Genomic DNA, 16,114 nt, shown 5'->3' with positions numbered 1-16,114 from the left:
GTGATTGGTTGATAGATGTGATGGAGAGAGAGACAGACAAACAGACAGACACAGAGAGAGAGAGACAGAGGGAGAGAGCGCACGTGCTCAGGGGCTTCAAAGGTGCTTATCCTGAGGAAGAAGTAGCCAGGCAGAAGCTGCATCCTGTTTATGTCCCAACACCAGAAGGCCCGTGGCATTCACATTCCACCATATAAATCAGTCAGAACAGTCCCAAGCACCTGCCCAGAATTAAGGAGAGAGTATATAAACCCCACCCCACGGTGGGAAGGATTTCAATCACATTATAAGAAAAATGTGTAGAATGGCATCCATCCATCATCTATATGAATTAGTGAAGCCACCTTTGAAAAATACAATGTTCCACACTTTCCTTGTGTATTACTCAAGGTTCTCCAGAGAAATAGAACCAACAGGATGTGTGTGTATGTAGACTAGATAGATAGATAGATAGATAGATAGATAGATAGATAGATGATGGATGGATAGATAGATGATGGATGGATAGATAGATGATGGATGGATGGATGGATGGATGGATGGATAGATAGATGATGGATGGATAGATAGATAGATGATGGATGGATGGATGGATGGATGATGGATGAATGGATAGATAGATGATGGATGGATGGATGGATGGATGGATAGATGATGGATGGATAGATAGATAGATGATGGATGGATGGATAGATGATGGATGGATGGATGGATAGATAGATGATGGATGGATGGATAGATAGATGATGGATGGATGGATGGATGGATAGATAGATGATGGATGGATAGATAGATGATGGATGGATGGATAGATGATGGATGAATGGATAGATAGATGATGGATGGATGGATGGATAGATAGATAGATAGATAGATAATGGATGGATAGATAGATAGATGATGGATGGATGGATAGATAGACAGATGATAGAGGGGCACCTGGGTGGCTTGGTCAGTTAAGCATCTGATTTCAGCTCAAGTCATGATCTCACGGTTCGTGGGTTCAAGCCTGCATCAGGTTCCATGCTGACAGCTCAGAGCCTGGAGCCTGCTTCTCTTTCTGTGTGGGTCTCTCTCTGCCCCTCCCCTGTTCATGCTTTCTCTGTCTCTCAAAAATAAATAAGTAAACATTAAAAGAGAGAGAGAGAGATGATAGGGATAGAGGAGAGAGAGAGAGAGAGATGATAGATAGGGATAGAGGGGATAGAGAGAGAGGGATTTTAAGGAATTGGCTTCCACAATTATGGAGGCCACCAAGTCCAAGTCCGCAGGGGAGGCTGGCTGGCTAGAGATTCAAGGAAGAGTTTCAGATGGAGTCCAAAAGCAACCTGCTGGCAGAATTGCTTCTTGCTCAGGGGAGGTCAGTGTCCTACTAAGGCCTTAACTGCCTGGATGAGGCCCACCCACATTACGGAGGGTAATCTGCTTTATTTAAAGTCCACCAATTTAATGTAAACTCATCCAAAAAACAACTTCACAAAAGCATCTGGAATAACGTTTGACCAAATATCTGAGCACCATGGCCCAGCCAAGTTGATACATAAAATTAACTATCACATCATGCAACGGGAGAAGAAACAAAATGGATATTTAAGGAGCACCTAATATGTGCTAGATGCTTTCCACACATCATCTTATTCAATGTCATTATTAGAGCTGAGAGAAAGCGATTATTATACCCATTTTATGGATGAGAGAGGTGAAGTCATGCTGAAGGACACACGGTGAGCAAATGACAGACCTAGGATGCTGACCCAGGTCTAAGGGACTCCAGGAAAATGAGAGGGAACATGGGTGATGACAGATTGGAAAGTGGGGCTAGCCTCCCAGTGGAGGTCTCAAGAACCAGACCAAGGAGTTGAGGCTCTTCCTTGGAGGAGGAGAAGCACCCCAAGGAGTCATGGAAGCCAGGGGTAGAGTGGCTACAAAGACACTATTAACAACTGACTATCACTGATCCATCATCGTTAGAGGCTGAGGAAGAGTAATCCTGGGACCAGGTCCATTCCAATTATGGCGGAGGGATGGGAGGAATTGGTCACAGGGTCTTCCTCAGGGCTCCCAGGCTGCACAGAGGACTTGGACTTTGCCTTGCCCACGGGAGGAGGCAGAGGGCGAGCAGGAAGAGGGACAGAAGTCTGTGGTATCAGAGCGTAGGTCCCACCTTCTCCAGAAAGATGAAAGAAAATGACACTCGCTAAGTGTCTGCCATATGCAAAATGCTGGATGTCATATGGGGGCAGTCTTTTTGTCTTCCTTCCAAGAGGCCTGTGGGGCAGGTGCCATCAGTACCTTCAGTTTTTAGACCAGGACACCGAGACTCAGAAAGGTGACGTGATGTGTCCGAGGGCACACGAGACACAGCCCGACTGGGGTCAGGGTCCGGGTCTCTATGGCCCCAAACCCTGTGTTTTCTCCATTCCACACCCCAACTACTCAAGATTTGCCGATTCCCGGTCTCAGCCCTTGATCATCAGAGAGGCAGGATAGCACGGAATCTGGGCATCACCCACACTAGCTGTGCGACCTTTGTAAAGTTACTTCACCTCTCTGTGCCTCCGTTTTCTCATCTGTAAAATGAGGGTAATAATAGTGTTTGCTTCAAGATCGCTGTCAGGATTAAATGAATTCATAAATGTAAGTCACAGAGGATAATGTCTAGCTCATAGCATTAAATATATATATAAATACATATATATATGTTAGCTATTCATCTTATTATTTTTTCTAATGTTTATTTATTTTAAGAGAGAGAGAGAGAGCATGTGAGTGGGGTAGAGGCAGAGAGAGAGGGAGAGAGAGAGACAATCCCAAGCAGGCTCTGCACTGTCAGCGTAGAGCCTAATGTAGGCAGGGCTCGATCTCACAAACCGTGAGATCGTGACCTAAGCTGAAATCAAGAGTCGGATGCTTAACTGACTGAGACACCCAGGTGCCCCCACCTTATTATTCTTATTGTCATAGTTGGGGGCAGGGTGGTTCTCACATCACCGGGGACAGCCTTACCCAGCCTCTAAGTTAGGATACGCGTATTGGAAAGAAGCTGAGTGTTATTGGTGAAGAAGCTCCTAAAGATTTATCCAGATCCCAGAGCTGCACATTAAAAAGTTTAACAGGTATGAATGGACAACCCAAACCCGGATGTGAAAGATAGGTCACATTTACTGATACTCTTCAATCAAAAGGAATCTGAGTCCTGCTCCCACCGGGCGTGTTGGAAAATTCCATCCAAGTTATTACTGGGGCTCCCGCATATTTCGGTTATCTACTGCTGCGTAACAAACGGCCCCGACACTCGGACAGTTAAAACAACAGCAATCATTCGCTCACTCACAAACCCACAACCTGGGCGGGGCTCAGCTGGGACAGCTTGTCTTTGCCTCACTCAGGATCAGGGGAGGCACGTGACCAGAGGTGGGCGCTCAGGGGGCTGTGGGTGGGGAGTCTTGTTTCCTCTCCACGTGGACTTCTCCACGGGCCATTTGACTTTCTTCATGGCGTCACCGCTGGGTTCCCGGGTCAAGCAACTCAAGGGAACCAGGCAGAAGCTCTATCGACTTTTATGGTCTAGACTTGCAAGTCACAAAGTGTCACTCTGTTTTAGCCACAAGTCCTGTCAGATTCAGGCAGAGGGAATACATATCCTACTTATTTTTTTTTTTAATGTTTATTTATTTTTGAGAGAGAGAGAGAGAGGCAGCATACAAGAGAGGGGAAGGGGCCGAGAGAGGGGGAGACACAGAATCTGAAACAGGCTCCAGCCTCTGAGTTGTCAGCACAGAGCCCAACGTGGGGCTTGAACTCACAAACTGTGAGATCACGACCTGAGCCAGAGTCCAACGCTTAACCAACTGAGCCACCCAAGGGCCCCTATCCTACTTTTTAAAAAAATTTTTTAAACGTTTATCTATTTTTGAGAGACAGAGAGAGACAGAGCACAAGTCAGGGAAGGGCAGGGAGAGAAGGAGACAGAGAATCCAAAGCAGGCTCCAGGCTCTGAGCTGTCAGCACAGAGCCCGATGCGGGGCTCGAACTCATGAACCGTGCGATCATGACCTGAGCCGAAGCCGGCGCTTAACCGACTGAGCTACCCAGGTGCCCTGACCTTTATCCTACATCTTGATGAGGGCAGTGCCAACATTATATGATAGGAAAAGCACGAGCGATGGGCGATATTATTGCAACCATCTCTGGAAAATACAATCTGCCTTTAAAAAGCCAAACATTTTGGCCGGCTCTCCCCAGACCTTGGTCCAGACGAGCCGCTGCTCTGGTGCGCATGGTCCAAAGCCATGCTGTGTTTTAAAGTCAGGGATTTGGGGTCTGTGACTCCTGTGGGGCCAAAGGTAAAGGCAGCAGGGCTCGCAGGTTCCGTACAATCACAGACCCGACCGTGGCAGACCATACTTCACAGCATGGTCATATCAATATATATCTAATCCAGCACATTCCCACCATGTAACATGGACCCATTTTTCATCAAGCGGTGGGGTGTGTTCCCTCCCCTTGAACCTGGGCAGACCTTTGTAGCTGCCTTGACTAATAGCAGACAGTGTGGGTCGACCCTGTAACTTCGGAGGGTAGGTCACGAAAGGCATTTCAGCTCCCACCTGGGTTTCTCGGATCACTTGCTCAGGGGAGCACCGGGGGCCGTGCTGTGAGGACACTTTCAAAGCGTGCTCTTAAACATCTGAGCTCTATTTGCTTAACGCCAACCTCCTCCCCTGGCCAGGGCAAGCCTGAGAGAGAGGGAGACACAGAATCCGAAGCAGGCTCCGGGCTCCGAGCTGTCAGCACGGAGCCCGACGCAGGGCTCGAACTCATGAACCGTGAGATCATGATCTAAGCCGAAGCCAGACGCTTAACTGACTGAGCCACACAGGCGCCCCTAAAATTTATTCTGAATTCCAAATCTTGGTACTTTCGTGATCACCTGCAGCCAGGCACAGAATAGGAAAAACGGAGTCACCTAACATGCTCGTTTCCAGACGAGGTTGAAAAAGTCCACACCCTGCTTTCTTGTTTCCACTCTCCTACTGGAAACAGTGTGTCCTTTTGGGTCTATTTCATGCCACGGTTTTTTGCATGTTTGTCCCTCTCTGTCGGGGATTTTGCTGTTTAAAAGGGCCCCAAGTGTAGGGCTAAAGCACTGCCCAATGTTCCTAAACACAGGAAGCTGTGATGTGCCTTCTAAGAAAACCAGATGAACTTGGTTCAGGCATGAATTATGTTGTCCGTGAGTTCAACCTTAATGACTCAACGATATATTAAATAAGGTGTCTTTAAACAGAAGAACACACAAGAGAAGGTTACATATTGATCGGCGGATGGAAGAATTGTGAACAGAAGCTAACAAGAACCTAACCCTGCATTTGCTGTAAGAGTCATGGTTCGGTATTTGTTAATTCGATGTCGGCGGAAACTTTAAGGAACGTGAACTACTGAGAATGACCGGAATCAATCGATCGCATAGGATAAAAAGTAGCCGCGTGAACAAATGACTGCAGGAGGGCAAGGCGGAGGGGGGTGAGAAACATGTCAAGGGCTTGGCCTCACCTCCCTGTCCTCCCCCGGCTCAGGGATCAGAGTCACCGAGGTGGACTGGCAGAGCCTGAAAAATGGCGTTGCCCACCACACCCAGGAGTACCCCTGCCCTGAGCTGGTGGTACGCAGGGGCCACACGTTCACCTTGGTGCTGGAGCTGAGCAGACCCCTGGAGGACCAGGAGACCATCATCTTCACGGTGGAGACAGGTAATTGTCAGGCCAATGCCCTCCGCTGGTCTACATTCAGAAAGATTTGTCTTGTGACCGGTGACCCGAGACCCTTTGGTCATCAGCCCAGAGGGAAGCATGTCCCTGCCGGGGCGGGGGGGGGGGGGGGCGCTGAGCTCCGGAACCCTAGAGGTCTTTGATGACAGCTTGTGGGGACGGCTGGCAGGCGTTGCCAGCAGGCAGTGGGGGAGATGAGAGGACAGCTCTGGAATTCTTTGCATACCAAGGAATCGAGGGCTCTGGAAGATGATGGAAATTCTTCAGGTACTTTGGGAGCCCAAGCTTTTCTTTCTTAGACAAATGGTGGACTTTGAAAGTCCCCATTACTTTCTCCTAGATCCAGGAGGTGGGTGGGAATCAGAACCGCGGAGGTGGCCCCCCACAGTGTCCCAGCAGTTCAGGGAGAGAAGGTGGGCATTCCAGGCTTGTAGCTTTTCTGCTTCTCTAGAGCTGGGTTCCCTAGGGGCAGCTGGATCTCCTGAGTGCCTCTCCCCTCCTCCAGGACCCCAGGCCTCCGAGGACCGCCACACCAAAGCCGTGTTCCAGATATCGGAGCCAGAAGTGGGCAAGACCTGGACAGCGGTGAAGGAGGCTGAGACGGAGAACACCGTGACCGTCAGCATCAGCAGCCCTCCCAACGCTGTCATCGGCCGCTACCTGATGAGCACCAGGGTCTCCTCTCGCCGAAAACATAATGACCGAAAGCTGGGCGAGTTTGTTCTCCTTTTCAACCCATGGTGCCCAGGTAGGAGCTGGCAAGCTTTCCCGGAAGTTGTCCTAGAGGTGGGCCTGCCCTTAGCAGGGGCCTGGAAGACAGACTAAGCAACGGGGAGGTGGATGCCCAGAGCTTGGCGAGAGCTGAGCTTAGGCAGAGGTGGGCACTGGGCAGAGGAAGCAGGTGCTACAAAGGATCCTGGGCCGGAGGAGCAAGAATCAGCAGTTTCTGGTGCACGGGTGCCAGTAAGCAGGGATGGGGCCTCGTGGGAGGAGAGGCCCAGCAATGGGCAAGAGCCCGGCTTGAGCCATCAGCAGCCTTGGCTCAGTCCTAGCTCTGCTTCCCTCTATGAGTCTTGGTTTCCTCATGGGTGACACGGGAGTGATAACAGTGCCTACCTCCTGGGATTATGGTGAGAACTCATAGCGTTAATGGTTGTAATGTACAAGGTCCGTCGTAAGGGGTACTGGGGTCAGTATTCTTATTAAATATTTCTAAAATATGAAGCTGCTATCGCCATCAAGCAGGGCCTCTCAAAGGTGTCAGGATTCCTCAAGTCCTTCAGTCTTGGGCTGGGCTGGGTGGGTCCCTGCCCCGGGGAACGGAGCCCCCAGGGGGAATGGGGCCCCGCCGGAAGGCAGCCTAGGAGCCCGCAAGCCCCCTCTTGCCCTCTCCCGTCCCAAGCTTCCCGGCACCGTCCCGGAGCTCTCCCTGATGTAGCCCCTTCCCCAGGCCTGCAAGGCCAGAGCCCCAGCCCATGCTGAGCCTGACAACTGCTTTTCAGAGGACGACGTGTTTCTGGCCTCAGAGGAGGAGAGACAGGAGTACGTGCTCAATGACAGCGGGATCATCTTCCGAGGCGTGGAGAAGCACATCCGAGCCCAGGGCTGGAACTACGGGCAGGTCTCCAGAAGCACAGGCCGGGGGGGGGGGGGGGGGGGGGGGGGGGGATGCGGGCCCGGGTGTGCAGAAGGTCAGGCCAGGAGCCTTTCTGTCTGCTCTGCTCACTTCCTCCCTCCCCAGAGGGGACAAGCCGGGCTGACTCTTAGAACAGATCCATTCATTCACTAATCTACTAATAGCTGCCCTAAGACAGGCTCTGGGTCCTTGGGAAGGGGAGGTACTTTGGATACGGTGCTTTGTAGAAGAATCAATAGCTTCGACCAGGGATGCTCGGTCTTGTGTGTGCGCCGGAATCCCGTGGAGGGCTCTTTAAAACACACGGGTGGCTGGGCCCCACCCCAGAGTTGCTGATTCTGTAGATCTGGGGTGGGCTCTAAGAATGTGCATTTCTAACGAGGTCCTAGGTGGTGCTGAGGCTGTGGGTCTGGGACCACACTTTTAAGAGACATTGGCAGATAAATAATTACAATAAAGGGCGTGATGGTGGAGGGGGGGGGAGGGGGAGGGGGGCGGGCATCAGAGTGGTAGAGATGGGGCCAGAGGGAAGTCAGAAAAGTGTGAAAGAAAATCCACCCCGGGGATGGTGGAGACTTCCCGATAATGGGGCTGGGCACAGCCTGGCCAGGGAGAGGGCAGAGCCCATAGCAGGTGGGAGTCAGGGAGCAGAGGAGGGTCTGCTAGAGGAATTAGGTCTGCTTGGGCTGCGGGTGTCCTGGAGAAAGGTTGGCTGGGCCAGTGAAGGACCCTGACTGTCAGGTTCAGGAGCCAGAGTTTGAATCCGAGTAGTGATGGAGGTACTGGAGAGTCTGGGGCCCGCCTAAGGGGTAACCACTTCTCAGCACCCACCTCTTCCTGCCATGTGGCCAAGGGAACCCAGGGTTCCCCGGACCTTCCAAAGATCCTTCAGGGAGCTTCAGAGACCTGAAATCTTAATTTGTATGTAAAGATCCTCCAGTTTTTAAATGTTTACTTATTCTGAGAAAGAGACAGGGGAGGGGGGAGGGGAAGGGGCAGAGAGAGAGGGAGAGAGACAGAATCCCAAGCAGGCTCCGTACTGTCAGCGCAGAGCCCGGCATGGGGTTCGATTCCACGAACGGTGAGACCAGGACCTGAGCCGAAATCGAGAGTCGGATGCTTAACCGACTGAGCCACCCAGGCGCCCCAAGATGCTCCGGTGTTTAAATGTTGTCCGTTCATTCAAATGTATTTGGAAAAATCATTGAAACCGAAGGAGTGGGCAGGCCGGGTAGACGTGGCTCCAGAGTCACTCGTTTACCACAAACTTTACCGCAGGTAGTGGGGAGCGTTGGGGGCAGTTACGGCACAGGGCAGGGACTTGATTAAGGTTGAGCTTCTGGCTCGCGGTGACTCTCTGAGGGAGGGTTTCTGAGGTGGGGATGCTCTGTGGTGTCCCAGGGTGGGGGTAGGTGAATTCCTGTGCACAACACAAGGGACCCACTGGGTAAGTATTGTAAGAGGGTCTGGAATATGGGTGAGACTCTGGCCTCTAAGCACAGACTCTCTGGGGACAGTTTGAGGAGGACATTCTGAACATCTGCCTCTCCATCCTGGACCGAAGTCCTCTTTACCAAGATGACCCAGCCATCGACGTGTCCTGCCGCCATGACCCCATCTACGTCACCAGGGCCATCAGTGCCATGGTGAGGAGCCCCACCGTCCCTGCATACACACTTTCTCATGGGTCCCTGAGCCAACCCCAGGGTCCCATCCTATGATTTTCCCAAGTCACCTTTTGTTTTAATTCTCTATCGCTGCCCCCAAACCACCCCAAAACTCAGTGGCACGAAACAGCCGCTTATTATGCTCATGGTTTTATAGATCAGGGACTTGGGCAGAGCGCTGTGAGGACAGGATGGCTTGTCTCTCCTCTAAGATGCTTCCGCTGGGGGCATCTGAATGGCTGCAGATGGCTGGAATGGTTTGATGAGACCGTATATCTGCGGCCTTGGTTCTAGAAGTCTGGATCTTTGGTTCTCTTCCACGCTGTGTCTGCTGGAGCTGGAATGTCAAGATGATTTGCTCACTCTCCTGTCCCTGGGCCCGGGGTGGTTAGAACAGCTGAGGCTGGCCGGTCACGGCTCTCTGTCCACGCAGCCTCTCCGTGTGGCTAGCTTGGGCTTCCTCACGGCATGGCGATCTCAGGGTCATCAGACGTAGCAGCTGGCTTCTCTCCGAACAACTGTTCCAAAAAAGAAGCCCTGGAAATTGCCACCGCATCCCTTCTGCCATAGTCACTGGTCAAAGCAGTCACAGTCCAGCCCAGATTCAGGGAGAGAGTGCATAGGCCCATCTCTCCCTGGGAAGAGTGCCTTCCTTATTATGTTACACACAACAACGCTTCCTCCTGCAAAGATAGCCAGAAGGCCGACCGCAAGCAGGTGTTGAGATCAGAGGATGGCTATCTGTGATTCCACAATTGGATGGAGCCGATTTTCTCGTATTTGGTACCCTTCATTCCTCAAGATCCCAGAGGGATGTTGGAACATAGAGACTCAAAAGCAGTGACCAGTTCCAGAGAGTAGAGCGTCACAGCCCTGTGAGATAACAGTGCAGGCTCTAAGTGAAAGTCCTGAACTTGGGGGTCACCCACACTTTTTGCTAACTTGCCATGTGACTTGGACGGGTCCCTTCACCCCTCTTAATCTCGGTGTTAATCTCACTGTCTCTATAGTTATACCAGCACCAGTCCCCAAAACAGATCATTTAAAAGGGGAAATGCTGCAAAATCATAGGTAATTTTCAGTAATAGAGAATCCTCATGGCAGGTCATTTAATAAATGGTACCCAAAGTAGGTATGTTAAGAAAGCAGATGCCCCTAATTTTCAGGTAATTTAAAAGTAAGGGGTGACCCCAAATGAGGAGGGGGTCCAAAGCGTAAGGGGACTTTACAGTGGCGACGCCCTGAGGAGGGAGGCCCTGCCTGGTGACGGACCCATGCCCCCCTCCGTCCAGGTGAACAGCAACAACGACCGGGGAGTGGTTCAAGGCCAGTGGCAGGGCAAGTACGGCGGTGGCACCAGCCCCCTGCATTGGCGTGGCAGCGTGGCCATTCTGCACAAGTGGTTCAAGGGCAGGTTCAAGCCAGTTAAATACGGCCAGTGCTGGGTCTTCGCTGGAGTCATGTGCACAGGTACCCAGGGAAAGAGGGTCCCTGACCCCAGGCCGGCTCCCTCTTTTGCCTCCATTTGTATATATTTGCATACAGTCCACCCCACCCCTCCACCCCCACCCTCACCCTCCTTTAAAATGTGTTTCTTTTTTTTTTAATTTTAAGGTTTTTTTTAGTTTTTATTTATTTATTTATTTTTGAGAGAGAGAGAGAGAGAGAGAGCAGGCACAAGTGGGGGAGGGGCAGAGAGAGGAGGACCGAGGATCTGATGTGGGCTCTGTGTGCACAGCTGAGAGCCCCACAAGGGGCTTGAACTCCTGAACCCTGAGATCGTGACCTGACCTGAAGGCAAACACTTAACCGCCTGAGCCACCCAGGCACCCCAAGTGTTCTTTAATTGGTGATGGGGAAGTAGAAGTCTGGTTAACGATGAGAGAAACCAGATAGTTCGTTTATGTAACTTTTGATCTTTTATTTTGCTGAAGGAGACCCGACTCCTGTCTCGAGCTCTTTGAGTGGCTTTGAGCAAGTCTTATGGCCCCCCCCAGGCCTCCAGTCCCCTCGAACCCGAACTGGCAATTACATGGTTATTATATGACTTCCAAGTTCCCACTGGCCTCAGAGCCCGTGATTCAAATGGGGGTGGCCTAGTGTCTTGGGAAGTCCCTTGAGAGGTTCTACAGGGAAGGAGGCGCTTCTGAGGGCGGAAGCAGGAAAAGCAGACAGACAGACAGACACGGGAGGGGCTGTGGAAGAGATGAGGCCTACTGCCTGCTGGGGGCACCTCGCCAGCCTCCTGCTTTTCAGTCCTCAGGTGCCTGGGGATCGCGACCCGGGTCGTGTCCAACTTTAACTCGGCCCATGACACGGACAGGAACCTGAGCGTGGACAAATACGTGGACTCCTTCGGGCGGACCCTGGAGGACCTGACAGAAGACAGCATGTGGTGGGTCCTAGTCCCCTGGGTCCCCAACCCAGCCCAGCCCGAGGGCTCCCTGACCCTGTCGGCAGGAAGGAGAGGAACCTTCAGGGGTGACCCAGAGGCCAAAGGGGGGACTCAAGATCTGAGTGCCTTGAACCCTGGTTCCCCATCCAGGGGACTCTGAGCCTTCCCCTAGATTCCTGTAACCGGGGGATGAGGACCGAGATTCCCTCTGCGTCCTGGCCCCTGTGTCACGACCCTGCCTCTGTCAGCTGCCTGCGTGCCATGTGTGTGTCTCAGGTGGGAGGCAACCTCCCTCCTCAGCTGCGACAAGACTCTTCCCCGAGAGCTTTGAACAATTCATTTTAATTTAATGTTTTTAATAGGAAATACACGCATGTGCGTTCACGCTCAAACTGTACAAAATGGGCCACCCGCCAGGTTCCAGCCTCCCGTCCTCCTCACGGAGCCAACATGGCGACTCGCTTCCCGCGTCTCTTCAGAGGGAGGCTCTACAGACACAAGAACATACACGCTCAGTCTTCTCACTGCCCCGCTTTTTACCCACTTAGTATCGGCACCAGAGTGTAATACTGTTCATCTTGCTCATGCATTTCGCAGTTTTAAAATAAAATTGGGCGGCAGTGGGGGGTGGGGGTGGGGGCCCTGGGTGGCTCAGTAGGTCAAGCCTCCAACTCTTGATTTTGGCTCAGGTCAGGATCTCACACTTCGGGAGACTGAGCCCCGAGTCAGGTCCCACCCTGATGGCGTGGAACTGTGTCTGCAGTAGGCATGGAGCCTACTTGGGATTCTCGCTCTCCGCCCCTCCCCCACATGCACACTCTCTAGGTCTCTGCCCTCATTCTTTCTCTCTGCCTCCCTTCTCCCCTTTCCTTCTCCTGTTGGCTCCCTTCATCCCCTCTCCCTGCAGGAGAACCACCACCACCACCACCACCACCAGCAACAACAAGTTTTTCTTCACACAGAATGGACATTTTGGTGCCGGGGCCCCTGCCAATTCACAGGTTATCAGTCTGCCCCCAAATGCCTATCCAGATATTCTCCCGAAGATCACTACCTCCTTAAGAGGAATGCTGAGGTCAGCTCTAAAGATGCCAAGACAGGCAATCCGGGGTTTCTCCCTCCTGCTTCCTTACTGCGTGACCTGGGGCAAATGATGTCACTTTGCTTTGCTGGTCTCATAGTCCCATCTTTGACACGGGAAACTTAAAGTCTGAACTCCTTACCAAGACCTACAGAGCTCTGCGTAATCTGAACCCTACCTGCCCCTCATGCTGGCTATAGCCTAGAGATACATACCTTCTTGGGGTTTTTTTGTTTTGGGGTTTTGGGGGGGGCGTTGGTTGGTTGGTTTTTGGTTTTTTTGTGTGTTTTTTTTTTTAGAGAGAGAGTGTGAGTGGGGAGAGGGGCAGAGGGAGAGAGAGAATCTTAAGCAGGCTGCACGCTCAGCACAGAGCCCGATGCGGGGCTCGATCCCATGACCCTGGGACCATGACACCAAAATCAAGAGTCAGACACTGAGCCAGCTGAGCCACCCAGGTACCCCATACTTACATGCTTTCTGTTCCTTGAATACACAACGCCTTTTCTGGTCTCAGAGTCTTTGCACATGCTGTTCCTTCTCCCTGGAACACTGTTCCCTTCACTCTTCGGATGGCTAAGCCTTTCTTATTTAAGCCTCACCTTAGACGTCATTTTCCTAGAGCAGGTCTCCAGCAGTTACTCTCTACTCAGGTCTCTCTCTTTCTTCACAGTATTTATTGTTACTTGCATTTGTTTTATTTATAGTTGCTTCCTTCTTTTTGGTGCCTCCCCATCCTTCTCCTTTGTTAGAACGTAAGCTGCATGAGGGCAAGATCTGTGTTGTCTGTAATTGTATTTCTGATACCTTGAACAACAGTTTCATATATATATATGTCATATATATATATGTATACACACACACATATATATACATCTACGTACATACATACATATACTTACAAATGGAATATATATATACATGCATATATACACACATACATACATTTATACATACAGATCGTATATAGAACTGTTCATCAACATGGTGCACTGAATGTTTCATAAGATTCAGCCACAGTACTGCGGAGTTTGGGCCCAGGGCCTGGCTCACAGTAGAAACTTGCCATCCTATGGGCCTCTGTCTCACTGAAGGCCACCCTGCCCCATCCTCTCTCTGTGGCAGGAATTTCCATGTCTGGAATGAGAGTTGGTTTGCCCGTCAGGACCTGGGCCCCTCTTACAATGGCTGGCAGGTTCTGGACGCCACCCCCCAGGAGGAGAGCGAAGGTAGGGGCTCAGCCGGGTGGGTCCCAGACCCCCGCTTTGCCTCATCCATTCCGCTCACGATCATCCCTCCTGCCCAGGCGTGTTCCGGTGCGGCCCAGCCTCGGTCACCGCCATCCGCGAGGGGGACGTGCACCTGGCCCACGACGGCCCCTTTGTGTTTGCGGAGGTCAATGCGGACTACGTCACCTGGCTGTGGCACGAGGATGAGAGCCGGGAGCGGGTATACTCGGACACAAAGAAGATCGGGAGGTGCATTAGCACCAAGGCCGTGGGCAGCGACTCCCGTGTGGACATCACGAGCTTCTACAAGTATCCGGAAGGTAAGGACAATATGGCAGCCTCGAGAGCTTTATTCGGCGCCGTGTCTGTGCGTTGAGCCGAGTGCCTTTAGCTTCTATTAACAGCTTCCTCCGTGTATAAGTAGAAGACTTCCCACATCTAATAATAAAAGCTACGTTTATTATGGCCATTTTTAGTCTATCGCCAGGCACTGTGTTAGGTATATTCCCCCATGATCATAAATACTAATAATGGTGATGATAGCAGCAGGTATTATTTTTTTTTTTTAATTTTTTTTTCAACGTTTATTTATTTTTGGGACAGAGAGAGACAGAGCATGAACGGGGGAGGGGCAGAGAGAGAGGGAGACACAGAATCGGAAACAGGCTCCAGGCTCTGAGCCATCAGCCCAGAGCCTGACGCGGGGCTCGAACTCCCGGACCACGAGATCGTGACCTGGCTGAAGTCGGACGCTTAACCGACTGCGCCACCCAGGCGCCCCAGCAGCAGGTATTATTTATTGAACACGTGGGCTACACAGCACCAGGCATAGTTTAAAATAATAATAGTAATGATAGCAGCTTCAGTTTACCATCTGCCAAGAACTCTAGTGAATTCTAGAAATTCACAGATTGCTGGTTACTGGTTTCTTGAAGAGCCTCTGCTCGTCGGGGTACAAGAGACAACAGGCGTATTTTCTTAATAGCCAACTCCAGCTATACACGCTTCTAGTCACTCTTTCCCGTGGGATAACAGGTCTCTTACCAATGCCATGATCCGATCCAAATATGGCCCGCCAATTCTGCTCATTAAAACAATGTGATTTGAATAACGAGCGGGTCTGTCTCTCTCCGCTCCCCTGAGTGTAAGCCAGTTTCCCCCCGGGAGGCTGCTCTCCAGGAGGGGGCACTGGGCTCTCTGGACGCCTGCACCCCTCCCTTGTCTACTCCCCAGCATAGCGGTCTGCAGCTCTAGTCGCACACTGGAATCACCGAGGGCGCTGTGGTTCGTTGTGTAGATGAAGCAGCTCCTTGTTTGAGCAGGATTCCGGAGCTCGGCAATCTGGGCTGTGCTCGGCTGGATGGTGCACCTGCTCCCTGTGGAGTCGGCTGGGATCTTGCTGTGTCTGGGGCGTTGGATGGGTCCGCTGGACAGCCTGGTCTTGCCTCCCCCCCGCCGGGGACTCTCCTGGCCCAATAGGCCAACCCTGGCTCGTTCACGAAGGGGCGGGATTCCCAGAGGGGGAGAATGAAGGCTGCGAGGTCTCTAGAGGCCTCGCTCAGAATTTGCATCGTGCCACTTCTGCCGTATTCTGTTGGTCAAAGCCGTTCTCAAGGCCGCCCCAGCTCCAGGCGGAGGGGAGCAGACTCCACCTTTTGGTGGTAAGAGTTACAATGAAGTATTATGGCCATTTTTAGTCTATCGCTGCAGCCCAGACTGCGCGTGCCCTGCCCAAAGGAATCACAGCGCCCAGAGGGTGTGGCCCAGACACCAGGACTTTTTAAAGCTCTTGAGGTGATCCCCCCGCACAGCTGATGTTGAGAACACAGTGTGAGTCTTCTAGAGTGTTAGGCCGAGGGGGAGGAGGAGGAGGGGAGGAAGAGGAGGAGAGAGGAGAGCAGATGTCTTTGTACTGGGCAGGCAAGGATTCCCTGCCCCTGGGTGAGTGTGCCCTGCCCCCCCCCCCCCCCCCCCCCCCCCCCCCCGTTCACTCTCTCTGCTTGAGGGCAGGTGGTGGCTCCAGGACAACCTGGGCCATCGGGACCCGCTTCCGGGCCCTACCCTCCCCCGCCAGGCACTGCCGATCTCTGGAGACATTTGGCCCCCACTTTTAGCAGATGCCCCCGACCACACTGGTAGTCACACAGCTTCCCTCTGCTGCATGGTGGCTTTTGATCGCAGGTTCTGCAGGGCCTTTACTCAAAGGCGGGTGACAGAGAGGCCTTGGCACGCCGTCCTCCTCCTGCCAAGGCCCGTCAGTTCTCCGCTGCTTGTTTGGTCAGCAACGCAGGATCCGCACACCTCTCCCGTGGGGACGCAGTGCCGGCTTCCCCTTCCT

The 16,114-nt window shown here is 52.2% G+C and overlaps 1 protein-coding gene across 1 annotated transcript in view; it reads left to right on the top strand.

Moving 5' to 3' along the window:
- Positions 1–16,114, top strand: part of TGM6 (transglutaminase 6) — a 38,923-nt gene that overhangs the window by 6,986 nt on the left and 15,823 nt on the right. The window contains exons 2-9 of the mRNA XM_086701840.1: positions 5,580–5,753; positions 6,277–6,519; positions 7,274–7,392; positions 8,925–9,053; positions 10,367–10,544; positions 11,331–11,469; positions 13,673–13,776; positions 13,854–14,096. Coding sequence (XP_086557966.1) covers positions 5,580–5,753; positions 6,277–6,519; positions 7,274–7,392; positions 8,925–9,053; positions 10,367–10,544; positions 11,331–11,469; positions 13,673–13,776; positions 13,854–14,096 — 1,329 coding nt within the window. The remainder of the gene's footprint in view (positions 1–5,579; positions 5,754–6,276; positions 6,520–7,273; positions 7,393–8,924; positions 9,054–10,366; positions 10,545–11,330; positions 11,470–13,672; positions 13,777–13,853; positions 14,097–16,114) is intronic.

The sequence above is a fragment of the Puma concolor genome, chromosome A3 (genome assembly GCF_028749965.1).
Source record: "Puma concolor isolate L17-30 chromosome A3, mPumCon1.1.hap2, whole genome shotgun sequence".
NCBI lineage: Eukaryota > Metazoa > Chordata > Mammalia > Carnivora > Felidae > Puma > Puma concolor.
This window is presented reverse-complemented; position numbering and strand designations above follow the sequence as displayed.